Here is a 17,012-nt window from a genome sequence, read left to right as displayed (position 1 = left end):
TCAGCAACCAAAATAAAATAAAATATCTTGGAAAAAAGTCTACTCTCATCATTTTTGTCCATTTAATTATCTCACAAGTGGAGGCCACAAGTGTGATATTACCAAACAAGGTGGCTGGATGAGATAAAGGTTCTCCTGAAGCACACACCATTTCAGGACCAACATAATCTACTAGAGAGCACTGAAACTCTTGTTTTCCATTTGCTGTCTCTTCTTTCTACTGGTCACTAAGTAAGAGGAAAATTCTGCTAAAGTCAACAAATCCTTCCTTACATCCTGAACAAAAATCTTCTTACACAAAATAATTATACAGAGGGGCATTTCAAAAGCTGCATGTTGAACTTATGAATAAATAAAAGGCTAATAATGGTATTACCAAAATATTCAAATACCTCTGCATAAATACCAATATTCCATAATCTAGAAAGCCTGCTAATAATGAGCATTTTAAAAAATATACAGTTTTCCTATTTCAGAATACATTTTAAACTCATGGCCGTTCTGTAAGCCTCTTACAGCTACTGGCTTTTACTAGTGTTGCTTAGTACTTCACACAAAAAAACACTAACTTGCCCCAAGTGAAAGCACTTCTTTTCTGAAGATTAAATGAAAAACTGAACTAAAAACTTGCCCTCTGGAATTCAGCAAACAATATTTTCCCTACCCTGCTGCTATCCCTTGGGCTAGAGCACCCCAGCTTGAATTTTCTCTCTCTCTCTCTCTCTCTCTCTCTCTCTCTCTCACACACACACACACACACACACACACACACTCTCTCTCTCTCTCTCTCTCTCTCTCTCTCTCTCTCTCTCTCTCTCTCTTCTACAAGGGTGGGCTTGCTAAGGGAGGCAATCTAAGGGCAAGTGGATGGGAAACTGGTACATCAGCACCACCTAGTGGGCACTGAGAGAGTCTCAGCGTCCCCCTTGCTGCTGCTTCCTGGGTGAGCAATCTGTTCTACCGACATCAGGTCACTCCAAGATCAGAACTCTCAGGCTACAGGGCAAGTGCTGCAGGGGTGTTCCATAAGTTCTGCAATGGACCATTAGGCTCTATGACTTAATCACACATATCCTGTGATGCCAATAAGGAAATGAATGCCTGGATTTAGAGCAACATTCACAGAAATGTGTGTGAATTTACCACCACAACTTTTTAAGTGGAAACCATAAAAAGGCACAAACCATTTGGCATTGTCTGATCAAATCATGAAGCCATCATAATTTTAAGCCAAAAGCACAAATGATAAATAACAATTTGCTGCCTTTTGTTTATTTCATAAATATTTACTACTATGTAGTAAACTACCATGTGCATGTATGTGTTAAAGGTTACAGGATTAAATTCATGGAATTTTAATCTTTAAGAAACTTGATTATACTTCAGTGTTGCTCAATTTCTATAAGAAAAGATAATGCTAAAATACTAAATCAGATTATATATAATTAAGAGAGTAGCAAATATGCACATGTTACTGAATTCTAATACTTTATTGACATGAAATAATTTGGGGGGGGGGGAGCCACCCTAGGATGTTTTTTTAAGGCAATTAAGAATTTCACTTTTCTCAGTCTTACTTCTTTCAACCAAAATATTATCTGTCTCGAAATGAAAATTGTCTCTTTATGTATATGTCTTCCTTGTAGACCAGTAGATTTTCAGACGGGAGTGATTTTCCCTCCCAGGAAACATATGGCACTGTCTGTTTGCTGAAGAATACTACAATTTACCATGCACATGACAATCACCTGCAACAAAGAATTTTCCTCTCCAAAAGGTCAACAGAGTCCAAGTTGAGAAAGCCTGATCTAGACTACAAGATTCCAGAAGGCAAGAGCAATGTCTTATTAAAATATATACACTAACAGTTCTGGCCAAGACAGAGGAGTAGGTAGAGACCCTTCGCTGCCTTGCATAACCAAAAGGAAAATAACAACCAATAAACAACCAAAAGCACCAGAAAATCAAACTGCATCAAACTCCAACAACAAAGGAATGAAAGAAAAAATCAACCAGAACAACCAGACCAGTATGGCTGACCTTCGGGGCAGGGCTAGCTGTGCAGCTGGGAGGGCTCCGAGGGAGAAGCTGACTTAAGGGGACTCAGAGGTTGCTGTGAGCTACAGTGGTTGCGGTGGTAGGAGAAGCTCCCAGTCTCACACAAGAGTCCCTAGAAAAGTGTACTAGAGATGAGGAGAGCGGCACTGTTCCCTCCTTTGCCCCTCTGCCACAGGCAGCGCCAAAGCAGGCAAGGAGGGTTGCCCTCTCAGGAGAATACCTAAGGCCCCGCCCCCTTAAAACTTATCAGCTACACCAAGACAAAGAAATAGGGCCCAAATGAAAGTACAGAGCAAAACTTCAGAAAGAGAACTAACTGGTGAGGAGATAGCCAATCTATGCGATGGAGAATTTAAAGCCCTGGTAATCAAAATGCTCACAGATCTGATTGAGCTTGGTGGAAAAATAAAAAAACAAATAAAGGATACCCAAAGTGAAATAAAGGAGAATGTTGAGGGAACAAACAGTGACAGGAAGAAAAACAGGACTCAAACTAACAATTTGGAACAAAAGGAAAAAGTAAACATCCATGTAGAACAAAATGAAGAAATAAGAATTTGAAAAAGTGAAGAGACTCTTACAAACCTGTGGAATAAACTGAAACGTTCCAATATCCGAATTATAAGGGGGCCAGAAGGAGAAGAGGAAGACCAAGAAATTGAAAACTGAATTGAACAAATAATGAAGGAAAACTTCCCCAAACTAGCAAAAGAAATAGACTCCCAGGAAGTCCAGGAAACCCAGAGAATCCCAAAGAAGTTGGACCCAAAGAAGAACACAACAAGACATATCATGTTCAAGTTACCCAAGATTAAATATAAAGAGAGATTCCTAAAAGCAGCAAGAGGAAAGAAGAGAATTACCTAAAAAGGAGTTCTTATAAGGCTATCAGCTGATTTTTCAAAAGAAACCTTGCAGGCAAGAAGGAGCTGGAAAGAAGTATATGAAATCATGAAAAGCAAGGACCTATATCCAAGATCATTCTATACAGAAAAGCTTTCATTTAGAATGGAAGGGCAGATAAAGTGCTTCTCAGTTAAGACCAAGTTTAAGGAGTTCATCATTACCAAGCTATTATTATATGAAATGTTAAAGGGACTTATCCAAGAAAAAATAAATTAAAAATATGAACAATAAAATGACAACAAGTTCACAACTATCAACAAATGAACCTAAAAGAAAAGAAAAACAATGAAAACAAAAACTAAGCATACAACCAGAACAGGAACAGAATGAGAGAAATGGACATCACACAGAGGGATTTCAGTGGGGAGAGGGAAAGGAGTAATAGAAGGGAAAAGGTACAGGGAAGAAGCATGGTTAGTAGGCATAAGGTAGATGGGGAGAGATAAAAATGGTATGGGAAACAGAGGACTCAATGAACTTACATGTACAACCCATCAACATGAACTAAGGTGGGGGGTGGAATGCTGGAGGGTTGCTAGAGCAGGGCAGAGGGGGCATAGAGAGGGGAAAATTGGAAAAACTATAATAGCATAATCAATAAAAAGTATTTTTTAAAAATGCACACAAGGCCCTGGCTGGTGTAGCTCAGTGGATTGAGCGCGGGCCTGCGAACCAGACAATCGAGGTTCGATTCCCAGTCAGGGCACATGCCAGGGTTGCAGGCAGGTTCCCTGCAGGCCAGTTCCCAGCAGGGGACGCACAAAAGGCAACCATACATTGATGTTTCTCTCCCTCTCTCCTTCCCTTCCCCTCTAAAGATAAATAAATAAAATCTTTAAAAAAAATGCACACAAAAAAACCACAAAAATAAATAAATAAAATAATATATATACACTAAGTATTTGGCAAGGTAAGATAATAATTGTTTGGTGAAGTAAGTTCACACTAACATCTATTTCTTAATGTTCCCCCTCTGCATGAATAAGAAGGTGGGGGACAGTCTAGCACCCAGAAAGTTTTGGCTACAGCTCCATAAAAAGGCTGAAACCAATACTGGCACATACATATACATACATTCACTAGATACAAAGGGCTGCCCCTGTGTCAAAAAAAAAAGGGGGGGGTTGGCGGGGGCTGCTCTGAATTCCCACTGGCCATGCACTCATTAGACTATTTAAACTTCAAAAGAATGCTAATATCAGGAAAGCATATCCTTGACTACCACTCCATTCTCTGGAAAGGTGCACCCCACCCCCCACACAAGTGATCATTTGTAAGTTTTGTTACTCAAAGCCAATCTGCCTGAGTGCGCTGCTATCACTGAAGGACACTAACTAAGACGAGGGCACAGACAGATTCACCAGGGTGGCAGCACTTTGGTGAGGATTCCTGGTGAAAAAGTTATCCAGACTTCATGCTTTTGCTGCCTTTCAAATAATTACAGCATTTTTAGTGGGGTTTTTTTCCCCACAAAATGAAGTTTCTCTTTGAATTTTCCCATTTAAGTTAACCAGTGTGAGCATTTTGATAAATATACTATGAAATTCTCTCTGCATATAAAATTACATTAAAAAAAGAAAAAACAATCTAACCTAAAGCCTGATATTTTCACCCAAACTGTGTCATGGACATTTGTATGTCAATAATCATCTCTGCAATGTCTTTTGAAATAGACTTTAGGTGATCTTAAATTCACTCAAGACATATTCCTATAAAGGTACTAATTGTTTGAGGGTGGAAAACATTTCAGAAGGAATATGTGATATACACAATTAAGGCAAGGCACACCACTGGGAAGAAAACAATAAGCTTTGTCACTTTCCCATGCAATCATCAGATTCCAGACTTCTAAATACAACTTGGTGTGCCTTCCTGAATGGCACTGAAATGATCAGTCTGTCCTTCCCCCCTATTTCTTAAAACCCTTTCGGGACTGGTGTGAATAACACTACATCATTAAGGAAACATTCAGGGACAACAGGTGCCAGGGTAAGAGCAGAGACCACTCATTCTGAGGGGCATTAAACTGGGTAAGTCATCTTTCAGTGTAGTGTTTGAATTATTGAAAATATATATTATTGTAAACCATAAAAATGAAAATGTAAGGTATCTGTTAGTATGTCACATTAAACACTAAAAGTTCTTTGACATGTGAACTCAACATTTTTTTAAATATCCTGCCTGATAGCAATTCTTCTTTTTTTCCCCACCAATAGCAAGTCTTAAAAAAATTTTCAGGCCTGGCTGGTGTAGCTTAGTAGATTGAGCACAGGCCTGTGAAGCAAAGGGTCACTGGTTCGATTCCCAGTCAGGGCACATGCCTGGGTTGCGGGCCAGGTCCCCAGTAGGGGAAACATGAGAGGCAACCACACATTGATGTTTCTCTCCCACTCTTTCTCCTGCCCTTCCCCTCTCTCTAAAAATAAATAAAATATTAAAAATTTTTTTTCATTTTTTAAAAAAATTGGTGACCAAGAGATAAAATTTCAAGCTTTCCTATGGAAGCCAGGCACCAAAACAGAACTCTCTTCTGACAGTGAGTTTTAATGGGCCTTTTCAATGACCCATTCATTTCCATCTCATTCACAAAACTTCCATTGCCACAGCCTGAGCATGATAGTTCCACCACTCCTGTCTGCCAACAGCAGTCATCAGCTCCATACAGGGCCAATGCTCTCTAGCAATGTGAAATCTTCACAGAGCTATGAAGAAAGACAGCAGTGTTCATTCTGCCTTCTCTGAGAACAAGAGACACTAGATTAGGTTCTAAGTACTCGAGCAGAGGTCCAAAGACAATATGACCGGTTGCCCACTAGGGGAAAAAACTAGTAACAAAACAAGCTAATAATAAGGTACATTGTTATAGCTACACTCCCAGAAACATTCTATAAGTGGAAAGACCTCAAGTTAAAAATACCAAGAACTGAAGAAATTCCAGGGTATTAAGTCCATGTGTAAGATATGCTCCAGTTTTTTAAGGTCATGCAATTTAATTTTAGGGGAAATTCTCATTAAATATGAACCATAAGAACATAACCTAGTGATCTTTTGGCTCACAATTTAACAGAACTCCAAGGTCACTTCAATGTTAAAGACATTAAAGGCCTATCTTTTCAATAAAAAAAAAATACTCTGAACAAAGGGAACCACTGGAAAGATGTTTATGAAAGTTTCTGAATAGGTAAGAAGATAATCAGGCAGAGAATTTGGTAAGTTATTATAAGTGTGAAAATCCCTGGGTAATAATAAGATTTTTTGTGTTTCTCTGCAAGTATCTTCTTGGTGAAGAATGATATAATCAGGTTAGATGCATTTTGCTAAGACCAATCAAAGAGAGAGAGGAAAGAGGAGAGAGGAGGAGAGAAGGGAGAGGGAGAAGGAGGAGAGGAAGAGGGAAGGGTGGGGGGAGGGGGGGGGGAGGGGAGGGGAGGGGAGGGGAGAGGAGGGGAGGGGAGGGGAGGGGAGGGGAGGGGAGGGGAGGGGAGGGGCGGGGGGGGGAGGGGAGGGGAGGGGAGGGGGAGGGGAGTTTAAGTTAGATAGCTCAGGGCCATCATGGAAAAACTTCACGAGACAGCCTATAGTTTGAAAATTCACATTAATCCAGGAAATATAGTATTTCTTTGCCTTATTTCAGACAGAATTTGAGTAAGGTTACAAGCATATTTACAATATAACAAGAAAAGAGTATGTACAGGTAAGTAAATTTAGGCTAAATGGAAAAAAAGGGCAGAACAATAAAATGAAGAAAACATATCTTGGGAATGTGTACACTCCTAAAAAATGTTCAGAACTTAAAGTTAATACCAATTTATGAGGTAAAAAAGGAAGCTTTGCCACTCACCAATTTTAACCTTTGTAAAGGTATTCTGCCTACATCTATCTGTGTCCTTTCTGGGACATTAGTGAATCGAACTTCTGGGACCGCAACAGCACACATGACATGGGCCCACCTACAGAAAAGGAGACATTAAACATAAACACAAGTTCCCTAAACTTATATACCTTGTACATCAAGCAGGTGATGTAATTCTCACAAAGGGGAAACACAGAGATAGGAAAGAAAGTCAAAAGCCTGAATCTATCATAACCTGACTATCCTTTGAATTTTAAACTTGTAATACCTGGATGGATTCAGTAGCACATCTGCCTACCACTGTGACATGAGAAACTAGGTGAAGACCAAAGACTCAATTCAATATACATACTTTTCTATGTATGATCTGCAAAATACTGAAATGTAGGCTTGCTGTTTCATTTGAAATGAAACATAGAGAGAGCTATACCGAAATATAGAGAGATGTGTTTAATATACTTTAGCTAATTAATATATAGTAAAAGAGTAATTCAATTAATAAAAGTTATGAACTGGATATAGCATATAATGTTTTTACATAATACAAATGGCATAAAGCAAACCAAAACAAACAGCAGGTTTTCTAAAAAAACTAATATTGATTAATTCTTTAATTAAATTGTTTCTCATTGCAATCTCACTATAATCGAAGGAACCGAGAGATAAGAAGAAAGGAAATTTAGCTTATTCCCTTGTTTCCTACTTAAAATCTAGTATCTCGTTTCAAATTCTGAATTACTCCAGAAAAATGACAACATCCCCACCAACATAATAAGTTTCTCATAAATGTCATGCCCCAAACAAAGACTCTTGAGATTTAAAAAGATCTTGAAAGAGTTATCAATCCACCAACCTATTTTTAAATCAAAGTGTACTCATTTCACTAAAACAATGCAAGACTCTATCCTGTCTTCAAAGACAGGAACAGAATGTCAACCCCATCAAGGCACTCCTTCAAAAATAACTGAGTTCTATAATTCTACAGTAACCACTATTTCTTTCTGTCCGAGTACAAACTAGGATGAGAAGTTGTTATCAACTGTCTGTGCAGTACCCCCTAAATCATCTCACGGCCTACATGACCTGTACAACATCCCAGAACAGCTCAATACTTTTTAATATAGTGCAAATCACATGAACTGTGAAGGATGAGGATCCAAAATTAGGGGAAAATAGTTCCTTGGACTAAAATTTATCAATGCAGGAGTGTCAAATGCCTTTATTCTTCCTTATCAGCAATGAGAAACATGTGCACATGAACATGATTATGGAAACTCCATTATCACAGCCCCCGGGGTCCAAGTCCAGTACTGGTGGGACCACACAGGATGTGAACAAATGCAGTGCACAGGTTAAATCATGGCAACCTGGGCAGTGCAAGCCCATTTAGATCAGGTTCTCATCTCTACTTCTTATTGCCCTATAGAGATGCACAATCATTTTTCAAGTAAAGATGAAAATATGGATTTTAATGTAAAAGTCTCTCAACTTTTCAAATTTGGGTCAAATTTATAAAATGTGTATTGGCCAAATAAAACTTACCTTGGGGCTGAATCTATCAAGTGCCATATTAAAATCTCTACATAAACCACTTCTACGTGTTTCTATTTCCAAAGGATCCTATAAATGCTTTGGCCCCATTTTAAATCTTATAATCAGGTCACGAAGATAAAACTCACACAAAAATATACTTTAACAATTGCCACACACACATACACAAAGGTTACCTTTCTTTAAATCTTAAAATCAATGTTTTCTCCCTGTGTTTCTATCGTCATATATACACTTTCTTCTAATTTGCTGGTGTTAAAATAAATGGTTTTGTTTTACTGTTATGACCATGATTGATTTTATTTATCTGAAGTTAACATATTTCACTGTTTTCAGGTGTACTGTTTTTATTAGACTAATAGAATTCATCACATTAAATGCGAGAATTCCAAAGGCACCTAGAAAGATATGGGCTGACTTCATTTTTAAAAAATCTGTTAGTAAAAGAGGAGTTATTTTTCATGGTGTCAAAGACATAAAACAGAAGCAAGACTTAGAACATCTCTGTCCAGCAGAGGTAAATGTGGTGTCAGTGATGGTCCCTGTACAGAATTCCAACGTCAGATCCCTACAGCACAAGCTTTGGAACAACGTGTCCAATAATGATGGATAAAGCAAACTGCCACCCAGAGACTCAACCATTAGAGAGGAAGAAAACAGTGAAATTCAACACACTAACAGATTACTTACTTATTGTTCTTAGTTTCCTTAAGAGCACCCCCTCTCAAATTGCAGAGACAGCACTCCTAGGAGGAAAAAAAACCCACACAATCATCAGATCTATATAATAAAAGCCATTACTATTTTAGCTAAATATTCCCTTTTATTCTAATTTTTTATTTTAAAATTAAAACCATCAGGAATTTTATGAAGGCCCATCTCTGATCAGTTCAAAAAGCGAATGGAAGAAAAGAGGTTGAAAGGTGAGGGTATACTTAAAAATGTTCTCAGTATACGTATCTCCTAGAGGAAACCATCATTTTCCTGGTACCATGTCCAGCTGCCATCTATGAAGGAAAGCTGTGACACAGAGAACTTGGTATCTGGAGAGGTATGAACTACAATTCTAGAACAGAAAACAGCTGGGTTCTCTTGTGATCTGGGAACCCACTCATGTCAAGATGGCTAAAAAGCCCAAAAAACAGAGAACTGGTACACTTCACTCCGAGATAAGAAGCAGGAAGCTCTTCGTAAAAAGATGTGGACAGAGAAGTGAAAAGGGCCTATGCTAGAAATTAGTGTTTAAGAATCTTGAAAGAGATGCCTGTTACAGGAAGCTGAGGATCAGCTAGAGATCATAAAAATTATTATTTGGGTCTTTCTGTGGGCAAATGGCTTTGGAAAATTGTTCTGAAGAACCCAGGCTATCCAGCTGCAGAAGACAACGCCAAAACATTATTGGAAATATATGTCTTAGATTGGTATGGACTTTTTCACTCCAAGATGATGACGTTCACTACAAATACAAACTTTACTCATCATTTCTCACTATAACCCTATGGAAAAGGCCCTGGGGAAAAATAGGACCAGAAAGCAATGCAATCAATACCTTTGGTTGACCTAGAACTTTTTGTTAAATATTATACTTAAGTAACTTATTTTCAACGTCAAGCTTGTCCTTCCCATTTACTGCATTAATGGAGTTTTTAAAATAGTTACAGGCTTTGGGTGATGAGCACACAATGCAGTATGCAGACGATGTTTTATCAAGTTGTACACTCAAAACCTGCATGGTTTTATTAACCTATGTGACCCCAATAAAATCAATTTTAAAGTATCAATAGATACAGCCTATTTGGGTTTTTTCCCTCTATGCTGTATATAGAAAACTTCTTTAACTGTTCTCCAAGGTGACCTGTAAGTAATTCTGACAGTTCTGCAAACCTTTACAAGGACTCTCTAATGTATCAACTATTAATAACAGAGTGTCAGACTCCATAGCTTTTATTTTTCTGAGGAAAAAAAAAACAACTGAGGAAAATCAACGTATCTATGTAATTCTTAATAGGCAGGGAAAAAAGGCAAACAACTGGAGACATTCAATGGTTTTGTGTGTCTGGAACATCTCTGCACATATATTTGAGATTTCCTAGGCGATGATCGATGGTTCAAAGTAGCGAACGCTGCTTTGTGTATATACATGTGAACCCATAAGAAACCCAGCTTAAAGAGATAACTTATGGAAGAATTTCTCTATCCACATCACAAAGCCTTTGAAATAATGTTTTGATGCAGCACACAACAGAAGGAGTGTTTCAAAATCCAATTATGGAATAGGGGAGGATAAAAATGAAAAAAAAACAACAAAAAACCCAAGGTCAAAATTATATATAAAAAATTTCAATATCAAAGTGGGAATGCAGCAAAGGAGAGCTGTGAACTGTGAGGAGCTCAGACACTAAGAGAATTAGATGTCTGATTAATGAAATTAGTGGTGAGAAGACACCTAAAAGGACAGGTTAGCAGAGTTAAATACAGCAAAGCAGCATGGAAGCGGCTTTAAAGAACCTGATTAGGATCATTAAAAGATTTGCAGGGTATTACTACAACAGGTGGAAAAAGTCCTCTAAAGTAGAATATGTAGATGTACATTTTAAGTGAAGTTAAGACTCCCACCTACCAAATACAAAATTTGTTCTTCCTAGGATCACCAGTAACCTCCATGTCACAAAGTGTAAGAGATAATTCAGTCCTTGGTATGCGTGACCTCTTAGTAGCTTTCAATATTGTTGATAATGTCTTCGTTTTTCCCTGTGGCTGCTACGACCCAACACTCTTCACTGCCTTTCTCCATCTCTGGTTGATCATTAGCTTCCTTCAACAGGCATCTTTTCAAGCTCCTTAAACACTACAATTCCTATCAGTGCTATTCACTTTTCTCCCACACTGGCTTGTTGGGCACCTGATAAACTATCCTAATCCTCAAAAAGCGAATGAGTGAAACATTTATCTCCTGAGATGGCTGACTGCTCCAATGGCATCTCAAACACATGAAATGCATGTACAAAACTGAACTCACATGTTCTTCCCAAACCTGTACCTTCTCAAACCTTCACACTGTTTCCAATCAGTAGTATGAACCATCCACTCTAGCTCATACTGGAAGACATAATTTTCCTCTCATTTTAGATCCAATCAATCAACTTCTATCAATCCCACATCCAAATCCACCTTCTTCTCTTCATTATCATTGATGTCATCTTAGTTGATACCACCAGCATCCTTTATTAGACCAATAAAGGTCTAATAAATAAAGGTACTACAATAGCTACCCCACAGTCAACATGGAACTGACCAGAATGGGTTCTAATGGTTCTCAGTACTTAATGTGGCCTAGGAGGGTGAGAATCATTAAGTCTTAACCTTGTGCCCCCTCACTTTGCACTACTCATCATCCTTAGACACCCAGTAACTTCCCAAGAGGTTCCCAATGCCTCCAAACACAAATCAGACCCACTGTGCTGCACTCTTCACTAATGAAACTGAACAAATCCTTGACATCTCAATCCAAGTGTTGATCTCTTAGAGAAGGTTCTCCTCATCTCTTGGCTCAGTTACTTCTCTGTCATTTCTCTTATTAACTACTTGTTGAATTCTTTCTGCTGTCCTCACCACAATGTAAATTCAATAAGTGCATGACAATATGTCAGGTTACCATTTCTCTGTCATTCTACTCAATAGAGAATATACCTTCCCTGTGAATTTGTTAGATAAATGAGAAAATATGGCAAAATAGGGCAGAGAGAAAATCTTGAAATTACCACAGGATTGAAAAATTGCAAAGATAATTTTCCCATACTAGAACACTAAGAAAAGGGAGCTGAAGGCTCCAGTGATTTAACATGGAGTTAAGAAATAATGACTGGACACAAAGTTATTTTTGCTATGATTTACTTGAACAATTGTAGTTCTTAGTAATGTACAAAAACAATCATGGCCAGGTAAGGATATTTATATGATTTACATGATATTATATTATATCATGGTTTCTGTTCAATTCACTCAATTTTGAAAAGAGTAAGAAAAAAGAGTCTTATTCAGTTACATTAATTTTTTTTAATCACCATCCCATGTATGGGTCAAACTAACTGATCTGTTAGAAAATACAAAGATATCAAGCTGTCAACTCATTTGTAAATGAATTTATAGTAAATGCTTATATTCATAATCCAGTAAAAGGCAATATTAGACAGAATAATTTAAAACCGCCCCTTTCTTTGTTCAAATAATACTTTGTTGTCAGAGAACAAAATTGATACTTCTAAAACTTAATAGATACTTCTAAAATTGATACTTCTCAAACTTAATAGATACTTAATTGATACTTCTAAAACTTAACCTTTCTCAAGAATCTGTATAATTCCTGATATACATTAAGGTCGGCACCAACCAAATATACCAACTGTACTAGTTTATTGCTCATCTTAAAATTCGGTAAAAGAATTGAGAAAGTAGGAAGTGACAGAATATCCTTCAGGACAACTGATTCATTAAATTGGATATCAATAATAAAAATTCTATTAGAAGAATAGACAATATATTAAAGATCCAATTCATTACATTTATCATGACAGAAACATCATACTTTGCCTCATTTTCTTAACGAACTTAAGTAATTAACATCTCACTTCAAAGATGAGAAAACTAAGATTCAAGAGATGAAGAAAATTGTCTAAAATCATCCAAACTAGGGATCATCAAACCTTTTCTGTAAATGGCCAAATATTTACTAATTTAGGCTTTGCACAACTGCAGAGTAGTTGCAAATAATCCACTCTGCCACTGTAGGAAAATATGTAAACAAATAGGTGTGGTTGTACTCCAATAACAATGTTATTTCTAAACATAGTTGGTGAGCTGCATTTGACCCATAGATTTTCCAACCCCTAACCAATAAAAGGAGCAACTGGGATTCAAACTCAGGTCTGCTTGACCACATGCCCATGCTCTTTTCCCCCAGCATCCACTGCCTCCGGGTACAAGACAAGGCACAAGATAACAAACTACAATGCCAAAATAAATAAGAGACTGTACCTTCCCGAGGAAGCTAACACCTGAGAAAGGGAGAGGACCCATGGATGCTTCATCATACCATGTAGATGATGATGATAAAGGGCATAACCAAGTCCCCATTTCCTCATCTTTGTAAGTAACTTAAAATTCATTTTTAAACTAATCCCCCCATGAGAACTCATATCATAAAAAAATTTGTTGTCAAGCAGCATATATAACAATCTGTGCTCCCATTTGTTTCATTAATCTAGCTAATAAAAATTCTCACTGATAAGAGATCACATTTATCTCTACTTCATCCTTAAAAAAATTATACCATTTCAGGCAAAAACATTTTAGCAGTCTGTGCAATCTAACCTCAGGCTAAATGACTCCAATTTAACTTAAAACTAGAGAGCCAAACTATATTATGGTATTTTAACAAAATGTAGATGGCTAGGGTTCAAATCACACTGCTTCCATTTACTAGTGATATGACCTTGGGCCACTTACCCTCTGTGCCTCAGATACCTCACCTGTAAAAGGGGGGAAATACTACTTCCCTAAATGAGTTAATAAATGTAAAGATACAATGAATACAATAAGAGCAGGTGTTAAAATGTGAAAGGCTAATTGTGACTCTAGACAACTTAAATATAGTACTGTCAGTGGATAATCTGAGTGTAGTGCTTTAGCAGATGGTAACAGAGAAAATAAAATGGAATAAAAATTGCTGAGAGAGATACTTAAAATAGAGTCAGGCCACTGAGGAAGTGGGGCCTATGGACATCTGGTGCCTCAGTTCTCAGAACTGCTACTAAGTTGCTAACCTGTTGCTTAACTAAGCTCAAGGCTGAGCCATGAATATCCTTAAACCACTGCTACATGGACATTTGGGTTGGCCAAAAAGTCTGTTTGTTTTTTTCCAAAAATAAAAGATATATTCTTTATTTTCACCAGTAACTTCATTGATTTGGATATTTTGAGTATGATGGCTATCTCCCACATGATATAACATTGATTGCTCTCAATTAATGTCTCTTCGATTGCTATCAACTTTGACTGGTCTCCCTGACTGTGGAGGCTCATCCAGACAGAAATCTCCAGCATGAAACTTCACAAACCACTTTTGACAAGTTCTATCAGTCACATCACCTTCTCCATACCCTGCACAAATATATTTTTGTGTGTCAGTTGGGTTTTTACCTTTCTTGAAATAATTAAGCACATATGCCAAATATGTCGAGTATTTTCTTCCATCTCCAATATTAAAATGGTTACAGAGAAATTCACCAATTTTGATGTTTTAAAATGCATGCTGATATGCCAGCTGTCACAATACAATCTATCAAAATTGTTTCGAATGAAGTTAAAGACAACTAAGTGCCATTAGAGCCATCTTATGGGATGGGGGAACTTTTTGGCCAACCCGATATACAGACTTTACTTCCTCCTTGTAGTTTCCACCTCTACCACTTGCATACTGGAACTAACCAATCCCTGTTCATTTTGCCAGAAGCCTTTACTTGTATGGAGGACTACACTTTTAAATTTCAACTCTACAAAAATCTGCCTTTGTTCTCTTTGGAGCACAATTTAGGTTGCTACCTGAATCTGTGCCTCCTGGGTTGCAATCTTTTTGATTAAATAAATGCTTTGTATTCTTTATTACAGCCTGAACTTCTTCTTTGGTTAACAGAGGGGAAAAAAATATGGATTTGTCACTAATACTTGGAGTACAGAAACTAAGAAGCAGAGCTGCAGAAAAAACAAAAGTCCCCAGGAACCCAAGGGCCAGGAAGCTAGGTTGTATGTAAATCAAGGAGAGGTCTTCTACGGTTCTGAAAGCTGTCAACTCAGCTGTGAAAAGCAGACAGATGCTAGAGTCTCCACAGTGCTCAGAGAACAGACACTGCCTAAGGGAAAGTCCTGATCCTACCCTTAAAATGTCTAAAACCACAGTAGACTGAGTCAAACTAAAGCTGCAAAAATAAGGTCAGACCCTGATCAAACACAAATCAGATTGAGCTCATTCCTACTCTAAATAACTAATAGGTGAAGAGGCATGCATTGACTAAAAATAATAATTTCTCATTTGCTAACCAAAATGTCCAGCACACAATAAAAATAAAGATACAAGGTATTCTGAAAAGAAAATATGATTTATGATCAAGAGAGGAAATAATAAAATCAAATGCAAAGATGGACAAGATATTTTAATTGTCAGGTGGAGATCTTGAATACAGTATGTTCAAAATGCTAAAGGACCTAATACAAAAATAAGATGACATATACAAAGAGATAGAAAACTTTAGGAAAGTCGTGGAAACTACTTATAAAACAATTTAAAATGATAGAAATGAAAAAATGACATCAGAAATGATGTATTCATTAAATTATAATGGAGACTAGACTTGGTAAAAGTTCAATAACTTTAAAGACATAAATAGGAAATATAAGGAAAAACTCAGTTATAAGAATTAACAGAGACCTAAGAGAAAATAACAACCTATTAAATTTATGTATAATTAGCGTCCAAAAAGGAAATAGAAAATGGTGAGAAGAAATACTTGAAAAGATAACGTCAGAGGAACATTCCAAAACCAATAAAAAACATCAACCCACAAATCCAAGAAACCTGGCAAACCTCAAACTGATAAATACAAAGAAAACATACCTAAATATAAAGCAGTAATAATTCTGAAGTCCAAATATAATAAATCTATGTTAAAAGCAGAGAAAGAAGACATATTCAGTAAAGAACTATATGAATTACACGTGAAATCTAACCAGAAAACAGTGCAGTCAAATAGCAATGGAACAATATGTATAAAGGACTGGTAAAAAAAAAAAGCTGGTAACCTGCAATTCTATTTCCAGGAACAGTATCCTTTGAAAATGAAGATAAAATAAAAAGAGTCTCATAAAGACAAAAATCTGAGAATTTGTCTTCAGGAGACCTACACTATCTAAAAAAAAATCAGAATGAAGAAACCATGGATTGACTGGAATAAATAAAGAACACCAAAAAAGGGGATGTATATGAGTAAATATAGAATAAAATTTTAGATTATTCAAAACACATACACATAGAAAGAGGAGAAAAAGAGACAATGAGACAGAGAGATAAAGAGAATGTAACTTTCATTAAAAGACTTGGCTGTTTCAAGCAAAAATAACAACGCTGTGGAGTACAGTGTATACAGAAATAAAGTATAAGATAAAATCATAAAGAGATGGGGTTAATGACATTACGTACACTGTTGTGAGATCTTACACTGTTCATGAAGCAGGATGACAGTATCAGAAGTAGACTGTGATAGTTTAAAAATGAAAATTGCAATTTTCAGGATCCACCAATAACAAAGTCCTCAAGAAATTCCCAAGTGTCATTCTAAGGAATATAACCCTGCAATCAAAACTCAAAACACACACAATAAAGTATGAGCTCCATGAGTAAAAAAAAAAGTAAAGAAACAACAGACAGTAAATTAGATGCATAATGATCTCAGATACATGTAAAATAAGCATTTTAATATGTCTCATAATTAAATGTGTATATTAATAATGTAAGATACTATGACATATTAAATTCTTAAAATTGAAATAAAATTTTATAATGCAAAACAATTAAATTAAAAACTTAAAGGAT

At 36.8% G+C, this 17,012-nt stretch overlaps 1 protein-coding gene across 3 annotated transcripts in view; it reads right to left on the bottom strand.

The window, feature by feature from the left end:
• The window catches only part of KDM4C (lysine demethylase 4C), a 371,183-nt gene that overhangs the window by 108,365 nt on the left and 245,806 nt on the right, over positions 1–17,012 (bottom strand). For 2 of the 3 annotated variants that reach the window (XM_037156753.2, XM_053656546.1), the window contains 2 exons: positions 9,059–9,114; positions 6,806–6,914 (listed from right to left, as the gene is read on the bottom strand). The exons of the other annotated variant lie outside the window; for it this stretch is intronic. In XM_037156753.2, the coding sequence (XP_037012648.2) occupies positions 6,806–6,914; positions 9,059–9,114 (165 nt within the window). The remainder of the gene's footprint in view (positions 1–6,805; positions 6,915–9,058; positions 9,115–17,012) is intronic. 3 annotated transcript variants of the gene reach the window in all.

This window comes from Artibeus jamaicensis, unplaced genomic scaffold (assembly GCF_021234435.1).
Source record: "Artibeus jamaicensis isolate MK-2021 breed Jamaican fruit bat unplaced genomic scaffold, CSHL_Jam_final scaffold_1964, whole genome shotgun sequence".
Lineage (NCBI taxonomy): Eukaryota > Metazoa > Chordata > Mammalia > Chiroptera > Phyllostomidae > Artibeus > Artibeus jamaicensis.
The sequence above is the reverse complement of the archived record's forward strand: the minus strand, read 5'-3'. Positions and strand labels throughout refer to the sequence as shown.